This window comes from Protomyctophum bolini, assembly GCF_963924005.1.
Source record: "Protomyctophum bolini genome assembly, chromosome: 1".
Classification (NCBI taxonomy): domain Eukaryota; kingdom Metazoa; phylum Chordata; class Actinopteri; order Myctophiformes; family Myctophidae; genus Protomyctophum; species Protomyctophum bolini.
In genome coordinates, this window is record NC_137862.1 from 6,102,832 (window position 1) to 6,128,486 (window position 25,655).

Here is a 25,655-nt window from a genome sequence, read left to right on the forward strand (position 1 = left end):
ATACCAGCTGGCATAATGAGAGCAGTAGTATTTTATTCACATTTTTCTCATGATGACATGGAGTGTTTTGAGTGCATGTGGTTGTGGTGGTGTGGTTGGAGACACTAGAGAGATGTGAGTGAAAGTGATGACAGGAGGTGAGACTGCAATAGAAAACAATGACACATTGAGTGAAGTGAAAGGCGCCAAGATCTTTGGGGGCATGTTAACCCATTCTGACCTGAGATCAGATTCATACGAGGTTTCCACTGGACACACACTGGTCTGATTAATTCTGACCTGAGATCAGATTCATACGAGGTTTCCACTGGACACACACTGGTCTGATTAACCCATTCTGACCTGAGATCAGATTAAAAAAAGTCAGTCGCTCTTCGATTTTTCAAAAATAGCAGACCTACAAGCTCGTAGCGCGCCACTCGGTGGCGTGCTATGAGCTTGTAGATCTGCTATTTTTCAATAGCTAAAGCGTAACATGATGCTGACACCAAAATGGGCTCCCGTTCAGAATGGGTTAATGCTCTCATGTTACAAGATGTATTTATATCAGCCAGATGATGTCTTACATTGCCATGTACTGCCCTAAACAAACATTAAAGTCCATAGACTTGGCTGGCCCAAGATGTAATTTCAGACAGCCATGCGTTGGAAGGGCTAGCGCCTCTCTCTCTCTCTCTCAAAAAAAACAAAAAAACAACAATGAAAGGGATGTTGAGTCACCGACCGCCTCAGTCCGACTATTTCACCATGTCAACACTGGTCTGGTCTGGAGTGGACACACCAATCGTACAAAAATAGAAATTCATCAACCAATTAACAAATGCATCAACGGTAATCTTCCAATGTTCCAATTCTGATCCAAGACCCAATGAACAGACATGGAGATCATAGTTTCTTCGCCCGGCCTTTCCCCCTCCCCTTCCCCCTCCCCCTGGCACTTGTCCCACCGCGACCTCGCCGTTTCTTCTCAAACACAGATCGTGCGGTCACCATGGGAACGCCACCGCCCCCGTCGCTATCCTCAGAGGAGCCGCTGCTGCTTTGCCTCGTTACCTTCGGGAGGCTCTTGGGTTCAATGGCTGGAGGAATGCGCCGGTGAGTTATGGCGAGGGACTCCCTGTCATCGCTGCCGCTGGTCACATGTTTTAGAGAACCCATGTCATCGCTGCCACTGGTCACATGTTTTAGAGAACCAAGAGGAGGTTCGGCATCGACCACTGGTGCACACCCCCCCATGAAGCCTCCTGCCATCACAGACCCTCCTCCCATCACAGACCCTGCATCTCGCTCCATTTCCCCTCCGAGCTTCCGTTTACGCTCCACTGACTTCCCTTTCCTCAGTTTTGATGGGGAGATTATCTCTTCCTCTTCCTCTTCCTCCTCTCCCTCCCTCTCCTTTCGCTTCAGGCAGGTGACCGCGCGGCGGAGACGCTGGCTGCGGATGGCCTGTCTTTCCTGCTGCTCCATGCGGAAGAACGAGTCAATGCGCAGTTGAGTCTGCAGACAAACAGATTTGTTATAGAACCTTTTTCAACATTACAGTCAAACAGTAGATAGAAATGAGAACGTTAGTAATGTTAGCTAGAACCTTTTTCAACATTACAGTCAAACGGGACACTGTGAAAAGGGAAACAATATGCCCCTCAGTGAGATGGCCGCCTCTCCATTGGCCAGAGCGCGGGTCTAGCGCCATCTAGCTTTCTTATATATATATCTATGCCAGGAAGTAAGTGAGCCCAGTGTCCGTGACATAATGGAGTCCATGGACACTTTTGAAATACTAAAATATCTAAAAACACAAATTACCCACATAAAAACCACAGGAAAGTGTTTCTTGTCTCCCAAACATAATTAAAAATAAGATCTTCTTGCAAAAGGGGTGAAGTGGCCCTTTAACAGTCATGACCCCCTGACAGGTTGGGCTGGCATGTCTTTCTCTTCCAAGTACCTGGTGAACATTGAGCTGTTTCAGTACAGGCTGAAGGGTCTCCTCTGCCTTCCGACTGCTCCACCCGAAGCGACTTTGACAAAATGTAAAAATGGTTAAGGAAATACCTTCATTCACACACATAGTGGAATCTAATACGCCCACACATAGAAATAAAGGATTTCTATGGGTTCGATTCCCGCTCGGGGCACTGTGGGTGCTGGCGGCGTGTTTCCTCCTCCGCGTCATCAGTGCCCATACCCGAAGGCGGGGTTCGGCGAAAGGGCCTTTCTGTGTGGAGTTTGCATGTTCTCCCCGTGTCCCCTAGGGTAGGTACCCTCACATGTTCTCCCCGTGTCCCCTAGGGTAGGTACCCTCACAAAAAACATGCATTAATCCTGGTCTCTAAACTGCCTCCCCCTGGCCAGCCGGGGCGCCTGATGGAGGGGAAAGGAACTGGTTGGAATAACGTGTTCCTTCCACGCGCTACGTCCAACCAGGGAAACTCCCCCCTGTCAGGTGTAAAGGAACAACTTGGACACTCAAGCATGAAGTTAAGTCCGTTGCTCTCCCCTGGTTGGCGGAGGGTGTGTAGAGCCCAGGATCACAGTAGATGATTGACACAGGGGTGAAAAATGGGTTACAAAATCGTGGGATAAAAAATATATATATAAAAAAATAAAAATAAAATAAAGGATATTCTGTGATAAGGTGGAGGTCTGGACGTCCCCAGCTGAAGGAGCCATCGGACTGTTCCACCGCTGGGTGCAGGTAGGCCTGGGCTACGACGGGGTTGGGGAAGCCAGGCTGCAGTTTCAGGGCCCGCAGTTTCTTCTTAACCTTGGAGTCCCGTGGGTCAGACACCGAACGCTTGTTCTTCTGGGCTTCTGACCACCATTCACTGGAAGGCAGAAAGAGCAAACGGGCAAATCCCTTTTAAAATACATACTGTACAAGACAGAAAACACTAATATACCCATTGTTGGCAATCATTTTCCCATTACAGCACACACGTGCACACTCACATACCTACCTAAATTGCGCCAGTGGTTCCATGCTCGGCCCAGGGAATTCGTTGAGGATTTCCATCCCAGTGACATGGCCCACTCCTGGGACTCCTTCGGTGTAGTCGCTCCCCAGCAGGTAGGCCAGGTTGATGAGCTTGCTCCTGTCCAGACCTGGGGGGGGGGGGGGGCGAGGAAGGACAGGATGCAGTGAGGAACTATAGCTGATAGTGTCAGGGACCCTCAGGGGTCTTATAGCGGAGTGTCAGGGACCCTCAGGGGTCTTATAGCGGAGTGTCAGGGACCCTCAGGGTTCTTTGTGTGGGTTATTTACCGACAGCTATGTGAATGAAGGATTTGAGAACTCTGAGCACTCAAGACTTGAACCGTTAACCCATTTTGACCTGGGAACGATTCTAATGTCTTCTAAATCCTGACAGTTTTTCTGAAAAACCCTATGTTTCTGTAAGTGGCTTTCTAAATATTTCATGTCAGGACCCCCAGAATTATATGTAATTGGCCAACGACCCCCATCTGAAAATATGTTATTCCAGGAACCCCTCAGAAGCAAAGATTTGAGTTAAAAACGTTCTGAAAGAATATATATTCCAAATGTGCGCCACATTTTCACGATTTAAGAAAATAGACCTACAAGCTCGTAGCGCGGCACTTGTAGATCTGCTATTTTTCAATAGCTAAATTATAACCTAATGCTTAAAACACCAAAAGGGGTTCACACTTTGGGCGGGAACCTTTTTTGGTGTTAGCATTACGTTATGCTTTAGCTATTTAAAAATATCAGACCTACAAGCTCATAGCGCGCCACTCGGTGGTGCGCTATGAGCTTGTAGATCTGAGTGTGAACCTCTTTTGGTGTTTTAAGCATTAGGTTATAATTTAGCTATTTTTGAAAAATCGAAGAACGACTGACATAGAAACATAGCTTTTTCAGAAAACTGTCAGGATGTATAAGACATTTTTAGAATCTGATCTCAGGTCAGAATGTGTTAAAAAACCAAAAGGGGTTCCCACCCAAGTGTGTTGTTCTCCCTGACTGCATGTCAGTCATTACCGACTTCAACGCCTGTCACTGTAATGCCATGTGCTGGATAAACATCCCAGATTAGCACCCTGCTCGGGTGTTAAAACTTCAACGAGAAACATTAGACAAGAGTACTCTGAACTTGGCATAATATTTGAATTCATGATCAGATACAGTATGTAGCTCAGATTTATAAGCCAGTGGTTCCCAAAGTGGGGTCCGGGGACCCCCTGTGGTACCTGAGGGAGTTCCAGGGGGTCCCCAGCTAAATGATAGTTTGGAACCAAATGGACCTTTATGGGTCTGTATTTTGTGAGTGTACAAACATTTGTACACTCTCAGAGTTAAATTAACAGTGGTTTTACAATATAAATTGGGGTACCAGAGGTAGAAATGCCATTAAATCGGGGGTCCATAGCCGCCCTAATGAGCTTGTAGCCGCCTACAAGCTCATAGCGCGCCACCGAGTGGCGCGCTACGAGCTTGTAGGTCTGCTATTTTTTTAAATCGAAGACATTTTTAGAATCTGATCTCAGGTCAGAATGGGTTAATAATGAAACTGTCAGGATGTAATAGACATTTTTTTAATCTGATCTCAGGTCAGAATGGGTTAATAATGAAACTGTCAGGATGTAATAGACATTTTTAGAATCTGATCTCAGGTCAGAATGGGTTATAAGGAGTGGTCACAGACATAGTGAATTGGTGACAGCGCTGACCCAGCTGGTTCTGAAGGTCGATGTACTGGTAGTGCTCCACATATTTGCTCTGACTGAAGAAGTTCTTGTAGACGTGTCTCCCTCCGAACAGCCAGACGTCGGAGTCGTCCGTGATGGTCCCGTGGGTGTGGTCGGAGCGGTCGAGCGCTGCACACTGAGCCTCCGCCTCCATGGGCGCCACCACGTAGGGAACGCCAAACAACCTCAGCAGCTCCTGTTATGACGGCAGAGAAAGAAAACGTATTCATAATGGCTGCCTGTTACACGTTGCAGGCTGGCAACATATCGCACGCGTTGTGAGCTTGTATTGGTCTGTCTGTCTGTTGGTTTGTATACATATTTTTGAGGGGCGCTAGCCCCTCCTATATACAGCTTTTGACAGGTTAAATGTCTGCCAAATCTTGTCCCCACACGTCTCAATATTTGACAATGAAAGGAGAAATTGTGTGTCACACACACACACCTGTACGCACTGATGTTGTGCATGTGTCTATAGAGCTGATACGTTGCAGTCCCGTCCCCTTTCATGATGACACCAGGCCCAGGAAATAATTCCCAATGCATTTTTCCCATAGACATTTAAAGACCTTATAAGCGTCGTACAAAGCCAACTCGAGTCGTGACAAATCATGACAACACACACAACATTTTGGACCAAATAATTACAAAGGAGAAAACCAACAAGCAAAGTGTTCTAACCTGCCGTTTTCTTCTTCTTTCTAATTATTTGTTCGGCCCGAAAAGTTGTGTTTGTTGTCATGATTTGTCACGACAAGAGTTGGCTTCGTACGAGGCTTAAAAGGTCTTTAAATAAATACTTTTTGAAATGTCTACGAGGAAAATGAACGGGGATTTATTTTCCGGGTCTCTTGAGGGGGCGGGACTGACGCTAGTCTATAGGGTTAGCGTTTCCTCACCTGGCTCTCCAGACACATCTGTCCCGTGACGGTGGCAGCCATCCTCTCCTGCTGCTGTCTCTGTTCCTTCAGGCTGCTCTGCTGGACCTGAAGAGAGCTCTCCAGTGCCTCCAGCTCCTCCTGCAGGAGGACACAGGTACTGCATCATTCACCACACACCAGACATTACAACGATACAGAAGACCCAACATGTTAAGACTCTTCAACCATCGTCTGTAGCTTTCTTTACGATATGGGCCTGGCCCTTCTTAGGTGCTCAGTAACATTATATGGGCTAATTTGATGTGTTGTTGTTCTTCTTGTCTGACCGGCATCCTGCAGACGTGAAGGAAATGCCCTGTGTCTGTGTCTATATATGACATGTCATGCATATACAATGTTATTTCTCACTTGTATACATTGAGGGCTCCACGTTTATGCATTATCTTGGAATTTCATACAGAGCCAGACTGATAAATCTGTCATTATTTGACTTTTTGATCGATATCAGTATGCAGACGACGTGTCCTGATTTCAACCACTTTCAACCTAGCGTCTCTATTTTTTGTTATCATAGGCGAATGTTTCTAATATTTTCCAGAATGTTTGCATTGTGACCTTGTAGATGAGCAATTCTTTATTTTTTGCTTAGGTGGTTCAATAAAATAAAGTTCATTTTATCAATTTGTTTGCTTCCAAGTTAAATGTTTTAGTTTTTTCCAACTGAATAGATCATGTTGCACTATTTGACAAAATATTGGTCAAAACATTGGTAATAGGACTCTCCAAACTCGGGATCGTCATCAGAACCCAAAATCTGGCATTGGTTGGGATCTGATTTCATACTTACAGCATCAATGTGTTCCCATTCATTGGCGACAGGTGTGGGGCTGTCCTCCTTCTCCTCTTCATCCGCTGGGCTGCTGAGAGCCTCCTCCTCTTCATCTCCAGCCTCCAACCCCTCATCCTGGACGTGGGAGTCACCTGCATCCTCCTCTGTTGACTCCTCCCCATCGGACACCTCGATGAAGCTTTCTGGAAGAGCAGATGGTAAGACCACAACACTTGACTCTAAATCAAAAAGGATACAAATGATACAAATGACAGCGATCCAGAAGGACACACACCTTCTGAATCGCTCCTCTCGTCGTCCTTCTTCTTCAGCACCGCTCCGTGTCTCTCCTCCGAGACGTCACTCCTGTTCAGAGGAGAGAGCATCATGTCCCTTTGACCTGAGGCAACTCTCTGGGACTGACCTGAACCATGTCCCATGTCCTCTCCTGTCCGTTGGGACTGACCTGAACCATGTCCCATGTCCTCTCCTGTCCGTTGGGACTGACCTGAACCATGTCCCATGTCCTCTCCTGTCCGTTCACGTTCTAATACTCCTCTTTCTTTGCGTTCCTTTCCGTCGTCCTCTCCTCCACTGCCCACACGAATCAATGTCTTTCGCTTTGTCTGCTCTTCCAACTCCATCGATGCTTCGCTCTCATTCTGACTTTCTTCTATGTTAGGGTGTCCAAACTGTCCATCACTATGTGTCAGCACTGTAGCACTAAATGCTCTATTCATCTCCAACTCATCTTCAGAACTACTGTCCAACAACGCATCTCTGGCGTGAACATTTTGGTTGGATTTGTTCCCCGTGTGTTCAGAATCAACACACTGAAGGTAATCGTCGACTTCTTTCTCTTCCTCTGAGCTGCTTATGATCAGCCGTGGTGCAGGATGTCGACTCGTTGGCAGGGCCTCGTTTGGCGCTCTAACAATCAGAGCCTCTCTTTCACTCATGCCGTTCTCGTCCTCTGCGAAGGCTTGTTGGATGGCCAGTCGTGTGCGAGGGGACACGCTGCCACTCCTCTTCTCACTGACCTCACCCATGTCCTCGTCCCAGCTGTCATCCATAGCCTCCTGGATGGCCCTCAGAGTGCGCGGTGAAGCAGGGTCAGCGGTCCTCTCGGGAGAAAGGGGAGGATTCGATATAGACGGCTTGGGGGCTGAAGAGGGACCCTGTTCTTCTTCGTCCTCCTCCTCGGCGACAGGACGCCACAGGGGCTCGGGTCGATCTCTCCTTCCCCGTGAGAGGGGTCCCCCTGAGAGGGGTCCCCGTGAGAGGGGTCCCCCAGACCAGGGCTGGGCTGCCGGCTGGCTCTCTGGAGCCTTCTCACTTTTCTTAGAACCTGAGAAATAAAAAGCAAAGATAATCATATTGCTATAAATGTGAAAAAGTGTTTCCTTTCTGTGTTTCCGTATAGTAATTTTATAATTATGTAATTGTGAAACTTGGAATTTAATTCAAATATATGATTTAGTCAGCTCATGTACATTTGTCTCGTCTCCTCACTTTTACACAAGAGATAATAACTACAATCTAATCTCCCCATCCGTCGGGCTCACAGGCGCCATTAGATATCCTTTGACCAAAACTATGACATTGACAAGCATAGTGAGCAACAACAACTTTAATAACATTATTATGGACGACCTGACCATCAGTTGCCGCGGGTTCAATCTCCGGGTCAAATGGTACACATTCACAATGCAATATCTCTCTGCTTGGCACTCAATTTGGGGGTATTGGGGGTAAGTCCAAAGTACAAATAATTTCGACTGGTCAGGTCACGTGTCAATGCTTAAATCATCTGACAGAATGGCTTCACCTTTAATGAGAATATAGTGGGCAGAGTCCTCGGAGAGGACCCTGCGTGACTCCACACTGTGCTCCCCCTCCTCTCCACCCGGACCCAGGATCTGTGGAGCCCAGCCAGCACTCTGCTGGCCCATCTCTCGTTCCACCTCCTCAAGGCGTTTGTTCAGATGGCTCCTCTGCAGCAGACCGGCCAGTTGGTACTGGGAGAAGTCTCCTGATTGCTGACGGAACAGAATGGGAATTACCTGCATTAACAAGGGCTTAAACTGTTCCAGCTCGAGACCCAAACCCTATCCAACATGGTTCAAATTGGCGTTTGAAGCTGCAATGGGTTTATATAGGGGACATGTCTGATAAAGTGAATATCAAATATCTAAATATTGAATCAAGCAACTTAAAAACTGCCTGGGGTCAGTGCACACAAACGTGTTAAAGTGAAATACCCCTCATGACGATATGACATATAAACCCCTGCACTGTAAATGTGAATAACATCTGCAAATAAAATACAAGTGAAATACCGGTATCCCTTTTGGGGGTAGCCCATCTACAAGATCACAGCTGTGTGTGTTGTGTGTGTTGGTGTTGGTGTGTGTGTGTGTGTGCGTGCGTTCATGCAGTGATGGTCTTTTACAGTAGATGAGTCCCAGGGACATTTTATGAGTCCCACTTCAATGACGTTAGGAGTCATATTTTTGCCATTTTTACAAATTGCAGCATTTAACTCCCATTTCATTTTATATGGTTATAATGTGGTTATATTCATGTAGAAAACAGAAGAAGAAATGATTATTATAACTGAAGCTAGCAAAATAAACTAGAATTGTGTGTGTGTGTGTTTTTTTTTAATAAATAGAAAATGTTAATAGTAATAAGAGACCATTTAAAAAAAGCATCCAGCACATTGTACTGAAGTATGGATGTGTGAGTGTTCACCTCTGGAGGCTTGTGGTACATGGTTCGGCGTCTTTTGCTAAGCTCCTTCATGTCTTTGAGTATCTCGTGTTTCATCTCAGGAGGCAGGCTGGTGAAGCCCTCTGAGTTGATGTCCACCGAGTTGGGACGCTCGTACAGTTCCTCCTGAGGAGAAAACAAAAAGAGGGCATCTGGATTTTCAAATATCAATTATTCACACTGTTCTACATCTAAAATGTACACTTCATATAGACGTCCCATCCATTGTTATGGTTGCTATGTGCATTAACCACTTGGCTATTGGCCTGGGCCGTGGCTCAGCGGTCCAGGCACCTTGGCTGGTAATCCAGTCTGGCAGTGTGCCGCAGGTTCGACTCCCAATGCATGTCTTACCCCCCCATCTCTCTCCCCGTGTCAGCCTACTGTCTGTCCCTCCATAAAATTGTTTTAAAATAAAGGCGAAAGCCACGAAAAACCATTTAACCACTCGGCTATCAGCGCCCAAAGATCAGATTTAACATGGTGGTTGTAAATGTTACCTGATACATGAGGTCGTTTTCAGATCAGTTTTAACATGGTGGTTGTAATGTTACCTGATACATGAGGTAGTTTTCAGATCAGTTTTAACATATAGTTGTAATGTTACCTGATACATGAGGTAGTTTTCAGATCAGTTTTAACATATAGTTGTAATGTTACCTGATACATGAGGTAGTTTTCAGTCATCTCTTCCTGCACTCGCTCTTCCTCCTCTTCTGAGCTATTAGCAATAAAGAAAGGATGGAGAAGATAACGTTGGTTGTCCTTTTCTAATCTATACATCATCCAGAAATATAACAAGCAGCCTCTCTCTCTCTCTCTCTCTATAACTCACCTGTTCCTGTCCTTCTCCTCTGCCGGTGGCAGGGCTGGTAGAACATAAATGTCATCCACCTCATCTCTCCTGACGTCGGAGATGCTGGGCAGAGGGTCTTTACTGTGGTGGAGGAAGATAAAAGCAACGGTTTCATCTTTCACATTTTGTCAAGTCTTCTCATTTGTCTATTCCTGCTGATTTTCATGTTCCTAACCTGCGGTCTCCAAGTGCAGCTTTGATGGCTTGTCTCTTTAAGAACGTCTTGAGGAGTTTCTCATTGGTCTGTTTGGACTCACGACTCAGCTCTTCCTTCCTCTGTCTCCTCAGGGCCTAGGAAGGACATTCAGACACAAGGATCACACACTCTGTCTCCTCCTCATGGCCTAGGAAGGACATTCAGACACAAGGATCACACACTCTGTCTCCTCAGGGCCTAGGAAGGACATTCAGACACAAGGATCACACACTCTGTCTCCTCAGGGCCTAGGAAGGACATTCAGACACAAGGATCACACACTCTGTCTCCTCAGGGCCCAGGAAGGACATTCAGACACAAGGATCACACACAGCAGCATATAAAGCTGTGAAGTCACCTCTAGTGTAAACCATTTAGACATAGTCAGACTCAGAGATCTCTCTGTGACAAGAAGCAGGACACAAACTAAAATAGATCACTAGGTCCTATATAAGGAGGTTCCAGGGGGTCCTCGGCTAACTCAATGTGAGGTCCTATGTTAATAAGGAGGTTCCGGGGGGTCCTCAGTTAACTCAACTGTAAAGATGGAACAAATACAACCGGGTCTATTTGTAGTACACTTTTTGAAGTTATTTTAGTCCGACGGTCCGTAGCCCAATTCATAACTGGGTTTTTTGGGGGATTTTTTCGCCATTTATTTTGATAAAATGAAATATAGAGATCCTCTCCACGTACCAGAGTCTGCTTCTTCAGTAGAGGTGCATCTCCATCAAACACAAACACTGGCTTTATGCGGAAGAAGAGCAGCTTACAGACACGGTGGAAGAGAGTGAGGAGGTGGGCATTCTGAACGCTGTTTCCTTCCCGGTCCCTGACTCCCTTCACTGCCTGATTGAGCCAAATGCTGATGTCTGGAAGCTTGGTTAAGGATATGACTTAAGTTGACACAATATACTTACCACTCAAGTGATATGAAAGCAAATCAATACATGGGGGTAGATAGATTCATTCCACAAACACCACGCACAGAGCTATAAATATCAGAACAGGTATTAATATACAGTGGCTCTCTGTCCTCAAAAGAAGGATCACAATGGAAACAGCTACGTCTCCAGGACGTTTTTCGGTTTTTGCATTATCCGTTTAGTTTTTAGCCTTAATGTCTGTCTGTACCACGTACTGTTTACATTTCTGCCTGATAAAGTATTCAATCAATCCTGCACATTAAAAACATAAAATAACCATCAGTCAATCAAGGATACCAATAGCCAAGATCTTTCCTTCCAGTGTCTCTGGGTTGACGGGTTTCCCAGTACTCTCCAGGAGTCTCCACAGTCCGTGCACTCCCATGGTTATTACCGCACACAGATGGGTTATTATTGCATGTACACTTCTTATTGTTGTTTAAACGGCGGTTGGCTCAAAACAGGGACACGTATTTACATGTGCGTAAAATTGTGTAGCGATAAGAAATGCTGTACTGTCTATAGTCGGACTTTGAGTCATTTCTTTGACCAATTTAGACAGTACTTGTAGTTCAAATGGAGACGACTCGCTGAACCCCGATGTGGTTCAGATTCTGGTGCGGTGTCACTGTCTGTTGTTTCAGTTCGCAGACACTACACCCCCATTTGAAGGTTCCAGTCTCTATGGTTCCGATCCGTGTAGAATAATGTATTGGGCCGGTTATATTAGTGCGTTACACTGTGTGCTCGAGCCGAGCACGATCTTTCTTAACCTGAACTCAGATCAGATTAAACTAAACGTTCCCTGGCTCAATATTGGCACAATATGTTTATGAAAAAACAGCAACTGATCCCAGATCGGTACTGTTTCCCCCCCCCCACCCCCACTGGGTCTAGTTCCGCTGGAACTGTCGCGTCGGCGTTTAACTTGTTGGCCAACAACATCCGGTCCGGAGAGCAGGGCTAGAGACAAGATGGCGACGGCATTGATGGAAACCCGGAATAAAAACAGTGAACGTTAACAATAGCTAAACGAAAATAATTAACCGTCCAGTTGTGTTGTTGACGACATTAGGGACGCACACTCTCTGTAGGTATGTTTGTTTTGAACGTATCCTTTCTCCGTATTAGCTTATCGGAACTCAAATTATTTGGTGGACGTAACGTTACGTTACCAATTTAATATTCATCATTCTTTTTGTTGCCAACTAGCACTAGTCTGTATTAACTCGTTGAATTCACACCAGCAGCGATGGAAGGACCTGGACCTTTGGTCCATACATAGGCCTACATAGTGACTTGTTTGTCTCCGTTTTTCAACCCTAGATTTGACCAAGATGACATGTAGTATAATCGTAGTCTGTGTTGGTGTCTGCTGGCGTTGGGACGAACTGTTATAAATGTGCATTTGTATTATTTTCTAGGTTAAAGAGAACGACTGACACGACTTTTTGTTCTACTCTAAGCCACTTCCATCATGACTACTGCAGTAGCTGTAAGAGGTATGTAATAGACACTATCTGTGCACCCGATGTAGTATCAACCCACCTTAATTTTATACTACTTAATTTAGCCAATTGTACATACATGCTTGCTATTGTTTTGTGTGCCATTATAATTTTGTTACTGTGTGTTTCTTGTTGTTTTTAATCTTGTTCTGTGCAGCACTTTGGAACTATGTTTTGAAAAGCACTATACATATATTGATTGAATTGATTGAAGACACAATGGGTCCATATACAAACAACAGGGAAAAACATGACAGTAAATACAAAACAACAACACAGAGATAGCCTATGTATCAGGCTATTTTCACTCCAGGCAGTCCTTGTCAATTAAAAACATATAAACATTGCCTCCAGTGTTTCCATAAACATGAGGAGAAGACTGTATCACTCTGTGTGATCCATGTTAAGGTCATAATTAATACAAATAAAGTTCATATCAGTAGCCCCCTTTTCTGTATTTTGGACCGCGGTACCTCCGTCCAAAATACAGTGTGGTCCCGAAAAGGGGCCTATCATCGGGTGATCTGAAGCACCACACAAACACGTTGTGTTTACATTCTCTATACCTGCTCAGCCAGTCACAGGCAGCACGATGAGCAGTTCTGATAAAACTCTAGACAAAACAGTCTCCTTCTGTAGACATGTCGCCCATACCCCTTTATTCTCTTTTCATGTCTTGTGCTCACAATAACATTGAGGAGGTGAGTGAGCAGGAATTTAAATTCCTCTTGATCCAGCTTGATTTTGAGAGTGTGAGAGTGCTGTGGAGTAAAAGATAATTATCCAGAGAAGACTCGCTTTGTAAGTTTGTTCCCTCTTCCAGGTTCTGCCCATGTGCCTGTCAGGGGCCCTGGCGATGGAATGGAAACGGATAAACCACCAGTCGTGGTCGAGATTGTCACGGATACACTCCCCCCAGAGGCTGTCGTGCTTCCCCTGCTAAAGATGGTGAGCCCCAAACACGGCTCGAGATCAGCTCACAGGGTACCGCAGCAGCCTCCAGGCGTGCTTCACCTGGGCAAGGTGAGCCGAGAGGCCTGCACAGAGTTGGAGGTTGTGAGGATCGTAGTCCCACGTACTGCCATTAGCCGCCATGGACGTGTAGTACCTGCTGAGGGCAAAGGGGAGGCTGGGCACCAGGCTGAGGAGCACCCGTCACACTCCCTGCCTCTGGTGGAGGACTGGAGGGGAGCATTAGAGAAGTTACAGAACTCTGAACGCAGGCTCCTGCAGGATAAAGAAGGCCTTTCCAATCAGCTCCGTGTCCAGACAGAGGTAAGACCCCAATGAAGCTATTGTTATTATTTCAGCAAAATTCCCACTATGATTCTATAAAAGCAATTTCACTGAATGTACAGATCAGTGTTGTTTTCGTCGACTAAAACTAAGACGAAAAATGTTCGTCGGCTACCTTTTTTCACCAACGAAAACTAAATGAAACTACGCTATGATGACTAAGACTAAATATACTGACAATTTCGTCAACAAATAAAAACTAGACAAAAATGTTAGGAAGGGACTAGTGGACAAGAGATCCAGTGTAAGTCATTTTACACTTGGTTGCATGCTGAAAATAGCAGATCTACAAGCGTCGACGCGTTGTCAGCTTGTAGATCTGCTATTTTCAGCATATGTAAAATCTGCCATTACGACGGCATCAAGGCTTGCCAAAATGCATTTTAGTCAACTAAATCAACTGTAGATTTAGTCGACTAAAATCAGTCTTGCTAAAATATGGAGGAATGGAAGGAAGGTGGATCTGAGAATAGTAATTCAAAAATGTGACAAATATTCAAACTTAAAACCAAGATGGGGTCTTGTGTGTGTGTGTGTGTGTGTGTGTGTGTGTGTGTGTGTGTGTGTGTGTGTGTGTGTGTGCACTGCAGTCCGAGCCCCTTTGACTTCCATTATAAAGTTATAGATAGTGTATAGTACACATTAAACAAATATGTGGGGTTTTATTTTAGCCTAGTGGCAGACTGGCAGTGTGGTCGAGTGGTTTTATTTTAGCCTAGTGGCAGACTGGCAGTGTGGTCGAGTGGTTTTATTTTAGCCTAGTGGCAGACTGGCAGTGTGGTCGAGTGGTTTTATTTTGTGAGATTTCTTTCACACAAAATCACTGTAAAACATTCAGGGATATATTTCAATTCCATGGCCTGCTGGGAAGAGTGCACAAGACAAATGTCAAATCATGACAATGAACACAATGTTTTTGGCCGATCAAATCATTAGAAAGAAGAAAAGAAAGTCAGGAGACAACACTATTTGTTTTGTTTTTCGTCTAATAAATTATTTGATCGCCCCAAAACATTGTGTTCATTGTCATGATTTGTCACGATCCGAGTTGGCTTTGTCCGCGGCGTAACCGTCTTTAAATAAATTAAATAAGAAGTGCCTATGGGAGAATGCATTGGGTTTTCATTTCCTGGGCCACCCGTTTTTCTGAAAGGGGGAGGGACTGCGGCGCTCTATTGGGACTGAAATTAGCCACACACCGGCTTGCCTCCATGTTGTTAAAAATAGCATTGGACTCGTGGAGATATATTGTTTTAGGGGCAATAGCCCCTCCTATGTCCAGCTTTTGGTGTATGTAATGTAACCCACAAACATTAAATGCCATTGACCAGACCTATTTTGTGTATATATTCACTTTGTGGTATTTATCCATGCCCGAGACATTCACCAATCACATTTTCAACCCTGCTTCTTCCATTTTTCTAGGTGAATCGTGAACTAAAGAAGCTGCTGGTGGCTTCAGTGGGTGATGACCTGCAGTACCATTTTGAACGTCTGTCGCGGGAGAAGAACCAGTTGATTTTGGAGAATGAAGCTCTGGGCAGGAACTGGGCACACACTGCTGAGCAACTGGAACGCATGAGCATCCAATGTGATGTTTGGAGGAGCAAGTTCCTGGCCAGCAGGTGCAGTTTGAGTAGATAGTTACACTAAAACTGTAGGGGGATAGGTGTTTGTATTTGAGGAATAGAAATGGGTAGATCACATACTTTTAAAATGATAAATGATCAACTATTGTTCAATATTGTTCTACATACAAGCAAGCACCAATTATATAATGATGTGTTAATTTTAACCCATTCTGACCGGGAACCCGTTTTGGTGTTGGCATCATGTTATGCTTTAGCTATTGAAAAATAGCAGATCTACAAGCTCATAGCGCGCCACCGAGTGGCGCGCTACGAGCTTGTAGGTCTGCTATTTTTGAAAAATCGAAGAGCGACTGACATTTTTTTAGAATCTGATCTCAGGTCAGAACGGGTTAATCAGACCAGTGTGTGTCCGGTGGAAACCTCGTATGAATCAGATCTCAGGTCAGAATGGGTTAATGAATAACGGTAGTTGAATTAAACTTGTCCGTCCAGAGTCATGGCAGAGGAGTTGACCAATGCGAGAGCAGCTCTGCAACGACAGACCAGAGAAGCCCAAGGTGCTATTCACGACCTTCTGTCAGAGAGAGAAGAGTTCTATCGGGACATGATGATCACACACAGGTACATGCACTGTTCAGTAGCACAATACAAATAAGACTGCCAAGACAACAAGCATATTATTAACAGTTTGACTGATTTTAAACGCGTAACCCCGAATTTTAATCAAATACCCTACGCTGCCGAGATTGTTGTATTACCTTTAGAGCAGTGGTAACCAACCTTTTCAAGCCCAAGAGCCCATTTTATTCCCAATTGTAAGCCAAGATCTACCACTAAAACGTGTTAGAAAAAACACTTGTTTTTTTGCTATTTCTGACAGGCTCAATGCATGTGCACACATCCACACAAAGACTAAAGCTTAAATTAGAATAAATACTTATAGTAAGTTATATTATCAATGTCAAATAATATTAAGACAAATTAGAAATAATTAGTATTAGAAATATTTTGTTTCTCATTTCAATGAATATTCACATTGGCAGATGTTCAAATGACATAGGCATAACATGACCATATATATTTGCACAGATATGGTGACATACTCTCAGGGTCAGCCCACCTTTAATGAGACTGCTGTGACTGCACTTTATCTGCAAGCGTTTTGAAATCTGGTTCATATTTAGTGATTGCCAGTCTGAGGGTGTCATTAAGATGTGAGTCAGTCATACGAGTTCTAAACTTGGATTTTATTATTTTCATTTGTGAAAAGGCCATTTCACATAAGTACGTGGAACCAAAGTATAGGCATGCAGCTTCAGTGCACACGACACAAATGACACAAAATTCCTTCTCTTTAGCTCTGACCTGCAGGTGACAGTCACTTACTAATCCAATAATCTCCATTTAAATATCTGAAGTTAATGCAAACACATCCTGCATTTTATCGGACAGCAGTTCAATGACAGTAGGCTCAGTAAAGAGGAAAGGGTTTGATACAAAAGCAGCTACTTGACTCATGTGTTGTACTTCAACAAGTTTTCAATTTTCATATTTCATATTTATCATATTTTTTGCTCTATGTGTGCATGTGTACAGAATTCAAACTGTAGCATTGATTATTGTCACGGACAGAAGTCATTCTTTCCCTTTGCATATGCCCTGGAGTGCACTCGCCTATTAGTTTGCATTGCAGACTGGTATATTCAGTATATTTTTCTCATTTTTATATTTTTGTTGTTGCTGCGCAGCAGTTGAGGAGAACGCAACTATGCATTCCTTTAAGCAACACAACTTCTGCAGCTGCATCCATATGTTTAGAATTTGCATCAATGATCAAATCCCAATAATAAAAAATATTATAACAACGAACAACGAAAACTGAAGGAGCAGGGCGCTATCGGCTAGTAGTCCCAACTCAAGTGTCTGCAACCTGTCACAAGCCCGTAATGAACGCACGTTGTTCCGTATTTTAATGTCGGGTCGGAGAATAAATACAGTATGAATGACGGCGGGATTTATTTGACAACTCTGTCCTGCTTTCTTCACGAGAAGAGAAGAGCGCTCACAGCTGCTAATATGGTAGCAGCCCTGTGGCTGACCTGTCAGTTCTCTTTACGGCTTGTTGTGAACCTTGATGTGAACCTGGTCTGGGAAGCTCAGAGCTGCAGCCATTGGCTCATGATACGAGCACACGACCAATGGGACAGATCATTCAGTGTTGCTAAGATACCACCCCCCCACCACACACACACGCACACACACCCTTGGACGATGGGGTCTATTCTCAAACTCAGAGCCACAGCGCTCTGCTCAAAATTAATTTGCATGTGACGAGCGGCACTGACATTATTCAAATGGGTCGGACACTTCACGATCGACTGGAAACGTTCCCGCGATCGACGGGTAGCTCGCGAACCCCTGGTTGGTTACCCCTGCTTTAGAGCATACGCTGAATTATTTGGGCTTTTGATCCGTGAAAATCCGGCGAAAAAAGGTCCCTCGGTTTGTTATGAACCGATCGCACCATCCACCGTCTTGGTGCACCCGGAGGCCGGAAGACGCAGCACAAGACCCGCCTCCATGAGACGTTGTACCCCATTCATTTGCATTGGCCTCAATTTCCCAGAAGACCTAGCAGCCCACACAGCATGTGTTGATTTCCGGTTTCGTCATCAAAACGAAACCATCTAGTCTCTATCTCCGCGACAAAGACAGAGTTTATTTTTATTTATTACAATACGGCGGATTAAACACATAAACAAAAGGCGGGAATGTCGTAAATAGCAGCGCCAGTAACCTGGATTAAACAATTCCTGGCAGGCAAACTACATTAAATAAAAGCTGCATCTTGCTATAAGCACAGTTGACCCTGTATCCTCACATGCATTCAATTCCATTTGTCAGGTCACTTGAGCAGCTTTTAGTGTCCCTCCAGTGGGGCAGACAGCAGAGCTACTACCCCAGTGCACAGTCCCTTAGCACAGGGGAGCTGGCGATAGTCAACCAGAAGCTGGCTGAGTCCATCAACTCCCACCTGCTGGGCAAAGTGAACAGTGTGGTGAAGAGCGGCAGCAGCACACCCACAGAATTGTGCAACACACCAGCTGAGAAGATGGCTGAGAAGGTAGTGGTATTAGTCAGCACGATTCTAAACAAAATATATAGAGCACCGAAGTCCTGACGTAACTCGCTCATCCCTTCGATTCGCCTGGTTCGCGGAAGTAATTTCTCTATGGAGAATAACATGGGCTCATCTTAAAATCGTTTCATATAAGTGTTGTGGTCCAAAAATAAACAAGCTGTCTCTGCGTTATTGTCAGGGAGGTGTCTCTGTATCGTTTGCAACAGTCAGTCACTCATATGATACGGTCTGCTTCTAGCGAAAATGTAACTAATTCAGTAGCAGTAACATTAGCGTTTTCTCTCAGTCAGTTGATTCTTCATATCCATATGAGTGAAACAGCCGGGGTGACATTTTTCAAACACAGTTCTTATATGTGTAACGGTTGTGTACCCGTCCCGTCATGAAAGACACACACAGAGGCAGCTGGGTTGGATGTTGAGGTTCTTTACTGGTGTAGCTCTGTAAATGAGTGGTTCATAACACAGAACAAAATGGTTTAGCCTCTCCACTGGTAATGACGTCACAGCAGAGCGCTAGTCAGACTGTGGGGAACTTCCGTTTCCGGTCACCTTTATAGACTACCAGTAGGGGGCGCTAAACAACCACTCACGCAGGAGGATAAACTATACAGACATAGCTTAGCAGGAATTTCACTACAATAAACAGAGTATTTCTTATACCCGTTACATATGTCTATCTAAAATCCCCCTATGGGGATTATAATGCAAATAAAAAAGTACACAAACCCGTGTATTTGCGCCCTCTACCGATATTGACGTCAGACTTCGGTGCTCTATTGCAGCTACACAGTAAACTCCTGAATATTAATTTAACCATTTGAGAGTGTACAGATGGAACCATTTCGTTCATTCCAAGTTAAATGAACACTCATCTTTCCTCTTTGTTCTCTCTCCCTTGCAAATCCATACCAGGTAATGAAGAGTTTACACTCCACTCCTTGTCCAGAGGAGGTGGAGTCCCCACTCAGTGACTCTTCTACCTTTCTGAACAATAAGAAGAGTATTGGCAGGTTCCATCCATACACCCGCTATGAGAACATTACCTTCAACTGCTGTGAACGTTGCTCTGGGGACATCTTGGTGCTGTAGACTAGGTCAAACCTCCAGTCAGTCATGTTAAAGTTCACGTCAAATGCGTTGCATACAGATGTTTAATTTTCATTTGACAAATCATGTTCTTTTGGGGGACATGGGTTCTCTGTGTGAGGTGATTGTTATTACTACAGTCAACACCAAGACACAGCCATGCACACATTTACAGTGTCCATGACCATGCGGCTGATGTTAAACATTTCAGTGTTCAGCGGGACAGAGATTACTAACTATTTGATTATTTTCCTGTGTTTTGAATGGCATTTTTGGATTCTACTGCTCTACCTTTCACCTGTTTATTACTTTTTAAAACACGTTAGTGGCCTTCCATTTCATCATAATGGTTGTGATGGAGAAAGGGGCCTATTGAGGGCTATTAATATTTTAAACAGGATTGTTGTTTTTTTTAACTACTGTTTTTGTTCAAGTGTTACAAGACATGCAAACTGTTTAATTAACATTGCATTTGTATTATTTATCTTAGTTTGTATACATCCATAACTCAGATGGTCTGTACTTGGTCTACGATATACTTTAACCTAGGTGAAATGCCAGCATGAAACAATCATGCATTTGTTACCACATAATGGGAATTGTTTGGTGGTACAATTGGTCAACTATAGTGTGTGGATAGATCTACACGTAAAAAGGCCATGGTATTGTCACATGTGGTCCACAACAGCAATATTCTGAATCTGAACAGTATACCGGTAACTTGGATGCAATTTAAATTAAATGTTTATTGTACATTGAATTGTATTCTTAAATAATCTTTTGACATGAATTATGCTCAAGTATTTTATTTATTTTTGTTGGTGTGAGATTTATATTCTGATTTTCAGAGCAATTATCATTTTCTTGCATTGAAGACAATTGTATATTTAATGGCTGCTTTGATGTGATTGAGTGCAGAGATAAGCAATACAAAAGTACACACACCTTTAATACATTAAGGATACTGGAGGAGGAGCTTGTATTACTGTATTTACATTTTGCACTGCTATACTGTATCTTTGATTTGGATAAACTTTTAGAATTTGTTGAGATTATTATAATGCACAGCACACTATTTTGGGTGAAAGATGCTGTTCCCAATTGTTGTACCCATGTTTCAAAATAGAAAATCTAAAGAAAGATGTTTGAAATGTCAGACCAAAATAAACGTTTCTATTTTCAAAATATCTGTCATGTTTAACTATAGCGCGCCGTTTTTCATCATTTTTGAGGATTTGAAAAAAATGACGAAATGACAAAAACGATGGGTTATAGCCCATGTTTTTTTTTATTTTGAAAAAAAAAGTTAGCCTCGTTTCTCATCATTTTGGACCATGGGCTATAGCCCATATCGTACGGCATACTATAGCGCGCCGTTTTTCATCATTTTTGAGGATTTGAAAAAAATGACGAAATGACAAAAACGATGGGTTATAGCCCATGTTTTTTGAAATTTTGAAAAAAAAAGTTAGCCTCGTTTCTCATCATTTTGGACCATGGGCTATAGCCCATATCGTACGGCATACTATAGGCGCCGTTTTTCATCATTTTTGATGATTTGACAAAAATGACGAAATGACAAAAACGATGGGTTATAGCCCATGTTTTTTGAAATTTTGAAAAAAAAAGTTAGCCTCGTTTCTCATCATTTTTGACCATGGGCTATAGCCCATATCGTACGGCATACTATAGGCGCCGTTTTTCATCATTTTTGATGATTTGACAAAAATGACGAAATGACAAAAACGATGGGTTATAGCCCATGTTTTTTGAAATTTTGAAAAAAAAAGTTAGCCTCGTTTCTCATCATTTTGGACCATGGGCTATAGCCCATATCGTACGGCATACTATAGCGCGCCGTTTTTCATTATTTTTGAGGATTTGAAAAAAATGACGAAATGACAAAAACGATGGGTTATAGCCCATGTTTTTTGAAATTTTGAAAAAAAAAGTTAGCCTCGTTTCTCATCATTTTGGACCATGGGCTATAGCCCATATCGTACGGCATACTATAGCGCGCCGTTTTTCATCATTTTTGAAGATTTGAAAAAAATGACGAAATGACAAAAACGATGGGTTATAGCCCATGTTTTTTTAAATTTTGAAAAAAAAAGTTAGCCTCGTTTCTCATCATTTTGGACCATGGGCTATAGCCCATATCGTACGGCATACTATAGCGCGCAGTTTTTCATCATTTTTGAGGATTTGAAAAAAATTACGAAATGACAAAAACGATGGGCCCATGTTTTTTTAAATTTTGAAAAAAAAAGTTAGCCTCGTTTCTCATCATTTTGGACCATGGGCTATAGCCCATATCGTACGGCATACTATAGCGCGCCGTTTTTCATCATTTTTGAGGATTTGAAAAAAATGACGAAATGACAAAACGATGGGTTATAGCCCATGTTTTTTGAAATTTTGAAAAAAAAGTTACCCTCGTTTCTCATCATTTTGGACCATGGGCTATAGCCCATATCGTACGGCATACTATAGAGCGCCGTTTTTCATCATTTTTGAAGATTTGAAAAAAATGACGAAATGACAAAAACGATTGGTTATAGCCCATGTTTTTTGAAATTTTGAAAAAAAAAGTTAGCCTCGTTTCTCATCATTTTGGACCATGGGCTATAGCCCATATCGTACGGCATACTATAGGCGCCGTTTTTCATCATTTTTGATGATTTGACAAAAATGACGAAATGACAAAAACGATGGGTTATAGCCCATGTTTTTTGAAATTTTGAAAAAAAAAGTTAGCCTCGTTTCTCATCATTTTGGACCATGGGCTATAGCCCATATCGTACGGCATACTATAGCGCGCCGTTTTTCATCATTTTTGAAGATTTGAAAAAAATGACGAAATGACAAAAACGATGGGTTATAGCCCATGTTTTTTTAAATTTTGAAAAAAAAAGTTAGCCTCGTTTCTCATCATTTTGGACCATGGGCTATAGCCCATATCGTACGGCATACTATAGCGCGCAGTTTTTCATCATTTTTGAGGATTTGAAAAAAATTACGAAATGACAAAAACGATGGGCCCATGTTTTTTTTAATTTTGAAAAAAAAAGTTAGCCTCGTTTCTCATCATTTTGGACCATGGGCTATAGCCCATATCGTACGGCATACTATAGCGCGCCGTTTTTCATCATTTTTGAGGATTTGAAAAAAATGACGAAATGACAAAACGATGGGTTATAGCCCATGTTTTTTGAAATTTTGAAAAAAAAAGTTACCCTCGTTTCTCATCATTTTGGACCATGGGCTATAGCCCATATCGTACGGCATACTATAGAGCGCCGTTTTTCATCATTTTTGAAGATTTGAAAAAAATGACGAAATGACAAAAACGATGGGTTATAGCCCATGTTTTTTTTTATTTTGAAAAAAAGAAGTTAGCCTCGTTTCTCATCATTTTGGACCATGGGCTATAGCCCATATCGTACGGCATACTATAGAGCGCCGTTTTTCATCATTTTTGAAGATTTGAAAAAAATGACGAAATGACAAAAACGATGGGTTATAGCCCATGTTTTTTGAAATTTTGAAAAAAAAAGTTAGCCTCGTTTCTCATCATTTTGGACCATGGGCTATAGCCCATATCGTACGGCATACTATTGCGCGCCGTTTTTCATCATTTTTGAGGATTTGAAAAAAATGACGAAATAACAAAAACGATGGGTTATAGCCCATGTTTTTTGAAATTTTGAAAAAAAAAGTTAGCCTCGTTTCTCATCATTTTGGACCATGGGCTATAGCCCATATCGTACGGCATACTATAGAGCGCCGTTTTTCATCATTTTTGAAGATTTGAAAAAAATGACGAAATGACAAAAACGATGGGTTATAGCCCATGTTTTTTGAAATTTTGAAAAAAAAAGTTAGCCTCGTTTCTCATCATTTTGGACCATGGGCTATAGCCCATATCGTACGGCATACTATAGCGCGCCGTTTTTCATCATTTTTGAAGATTTGAAAAAAATGACGAAATGACAAAAACGATGGGTTATAGCCCATGTTTTTTGAAATTTTGAAAAAAAAAGTTAGCCTCGTTTCTCATCATTTTGGACCATGGGCTATAGCCCATATCGTACGGCATACTATAGGCGCCGTTTTTTATCATTTTTGATGATTTGACAAAAATGACGAAATGACAAAAACGATGGGTTATAGCCCATGTTTTTTGAAATTTTGAAAAAAAAAGTTAGCCTCGTTTCTCATCATTTTGGACCATGGGCTATAGCCCATATCGTACGGCATACTATAGGCGCCGTTTTTCATCATTTTTGATGATTTGACAAAAATGACGAAATGACAAAAACGATGGGTTATAGCCCATGTTTTTTGAAATTTTGAAAAAAAAAGTTAGCCTCGTTTCTCATCATTTTGGACCATGGGCTATAGCCCATATCGTACGGCATACTATAGCGCGCCGTTTTTCATCATTTTTGAAGATTTGAAAAAAATGACGAAATGACAAAAACGATGGGTTATAGCCCATGTTTTTTTAAATTTTGAAAAAAAAAGTTAGCCTCGTTTCTCATCATTTTGGACCATGGGCTATAGCCCATATCGTACGGCATACTATAGCGCGCAGTTTTTCATCATTTTTGAGGATTTGAAAAAAATTACGAAATGACAAAAACGATGGGCCCATGTTTTTTTTAATTTTGAAAAAAAAAGTTAGCCTCGTTTCTCATCATTTTGGACCATGGGCTATAGCCCATATCGTACGGCATACTATAGCGCGCCGTTTTTCATCATTTTTGAGGATTTGAAAAAAATGACGAAATGACAAAACGATGGGTTATAGCCCATGTTTTTTGAAATTTTGAAAAAAAAAGTTACCCTCGTTTCTCATCATTTTGGACCATGGGCTATAGCCCATATCGTACGGCATACTATAGAGCGCCGTTTTTCATCATTTTTGAAGATTTGAAAAAAATGACGAAATGACAAAAACGATGGGTTATAGCCCATGTTTTTTTTTATTTTGAAAAAAAGAAGTTAGCCTCGTTTCTCATCATTTTGGACCATGGGCTATAGCCCATATCGTACGGCATACTATAGAGCGCCGTTTTTCATCATTTTTGAAGATTTGAAAAAAATGACGAAATGACAAAAACGATGGGTTATAGCCCATGTTTTTTGAAATTTTGAAAAAAAAAGTTAGCCTCGTTTCTCATCATTTTGGACCATGGGCTATAGCCCATATCGTACGGCATACTATAGCGCGCCGTTTTTCATCATTTTTGATGATTTGACAAAAATGACGAAATGACAAAAACGATGGGTTATAGCCCATGTTTTTTGAAATTTTGAAAAAAAAAGTTAGCCTCGTTTCTCATCATTTTGGACCATGGGCTATAGCCCATATCGTACGGCATACTATTGCGCGCCGTTTTTCATCATTTTTGAGGATTTGAAAAAAATGACGAAATAACAAAAACGATGGGTTATAGCCCATGTTTTTTGAAATTTTGGAAAAAAAAGTTAGCCTCGTTTCTCATCATTTTGGACCATGGGCTATAGCCCATATCGTACGGCATACTATAGAGCGCCGTTTTTCATCATTTTTGAAGATTTGAAAAAAATGACGAAATGACAAAAACGATGGGTTATAGCCCATGTTTTTTGAAATTTTGAAAAAAAAAGTTAGCCTCGTTTCTCATCATTTTGGACCATGGGCTATAGCCCATATCGTACGGCATACTATAGCGCGCCGTTTTTCATCATTTTTGAGGATTTGAAAAAAATGACGAAATGACAAAAACGATGGGTTATAGCCCATGTTTTTTGAAATTTTGAAAAAAAAAGTTAGCCTCGTTTCTCATCATTTTGGACCATGGGCTATAGCCC

At 42.6% G+C, this 25,655-nt stretch overlaps 2 protein-coding genes across 3 annotated transcripts; one reads left to right on the forward strand and one right to left on the reverse strand.

The window, feature by feature from the left end:
- Positions 1–13: 13 nt before the first annotated feature.
- ercc5 (excision repair cross-complementation group 5) lies at positions 14–11,868 on the reverse strand. The gene is made up of 15 exons (XM_080758981.1): positions 11,468–11,868; positions 10,941–11,116; positions 10,224–10,339; positions 10,028–10,129; positions 9,853–9,913; positions 9,175–9,318; positions 8,249–8,459; positions 6,716–7,768; positions 6,439–6,623; positions 5,610–5,729; positions 4,693–4,906; positions 2,961–3,105; positions 2,628–2,828; positions 1,949–2,033; positions 14–1,497 (listed from the first exon to the last, which is right to left on the reverse strand). The coding sequence occupies exons 1-15, from the start codon at positions 11,553–11,555 to the stop codon at positions 886–888; spliced, it is 3,513 nt and encodes a 1,170-aa protein (XP_080615107.1). The 5' UTR covers positions 11,556–11,868; the 3' UTR covers positions 14–885.
- Positions 11,869–12,121: 253 nt separating this feature from the next.
- On the forward strand, positions 12,122–20,975 carry blzf1 (basic leucine zipper nuclear factor 1). Of its 2 annotated transcripts, none has more exons than XM_080765916.1 (7): positions 12,122–12,264; positions 12,595–12,672; positions 13,502–13,953; positions 15,400–15,599; positions 16,059–16,187; positions 18,471–18,690; positions 19,623–20,975. In XM_080765916.1, exons 2-7 carry the CDS (start codon positions 12,648–12,650, stop codon positions 19,797–19,799), a joined length of 1,203 nt encoding a protein of 400 aa, XP_080622042.1. In that variant the 5' UTR covers positions 12,122–12,264; positions 12,595–12,647; the 3' UTR covers positions 19,800–20,975. The 2 variants fall into 2 exon arrangements, with proteins under 2 accessions (XP_080622042.1, XP_080622043.1); XM_080765917.1 differs by having other exon boundaries at positions 12,133–12,260.
- Positions 20,976–25,655: the final 4,680 nt, after the last annotated feature.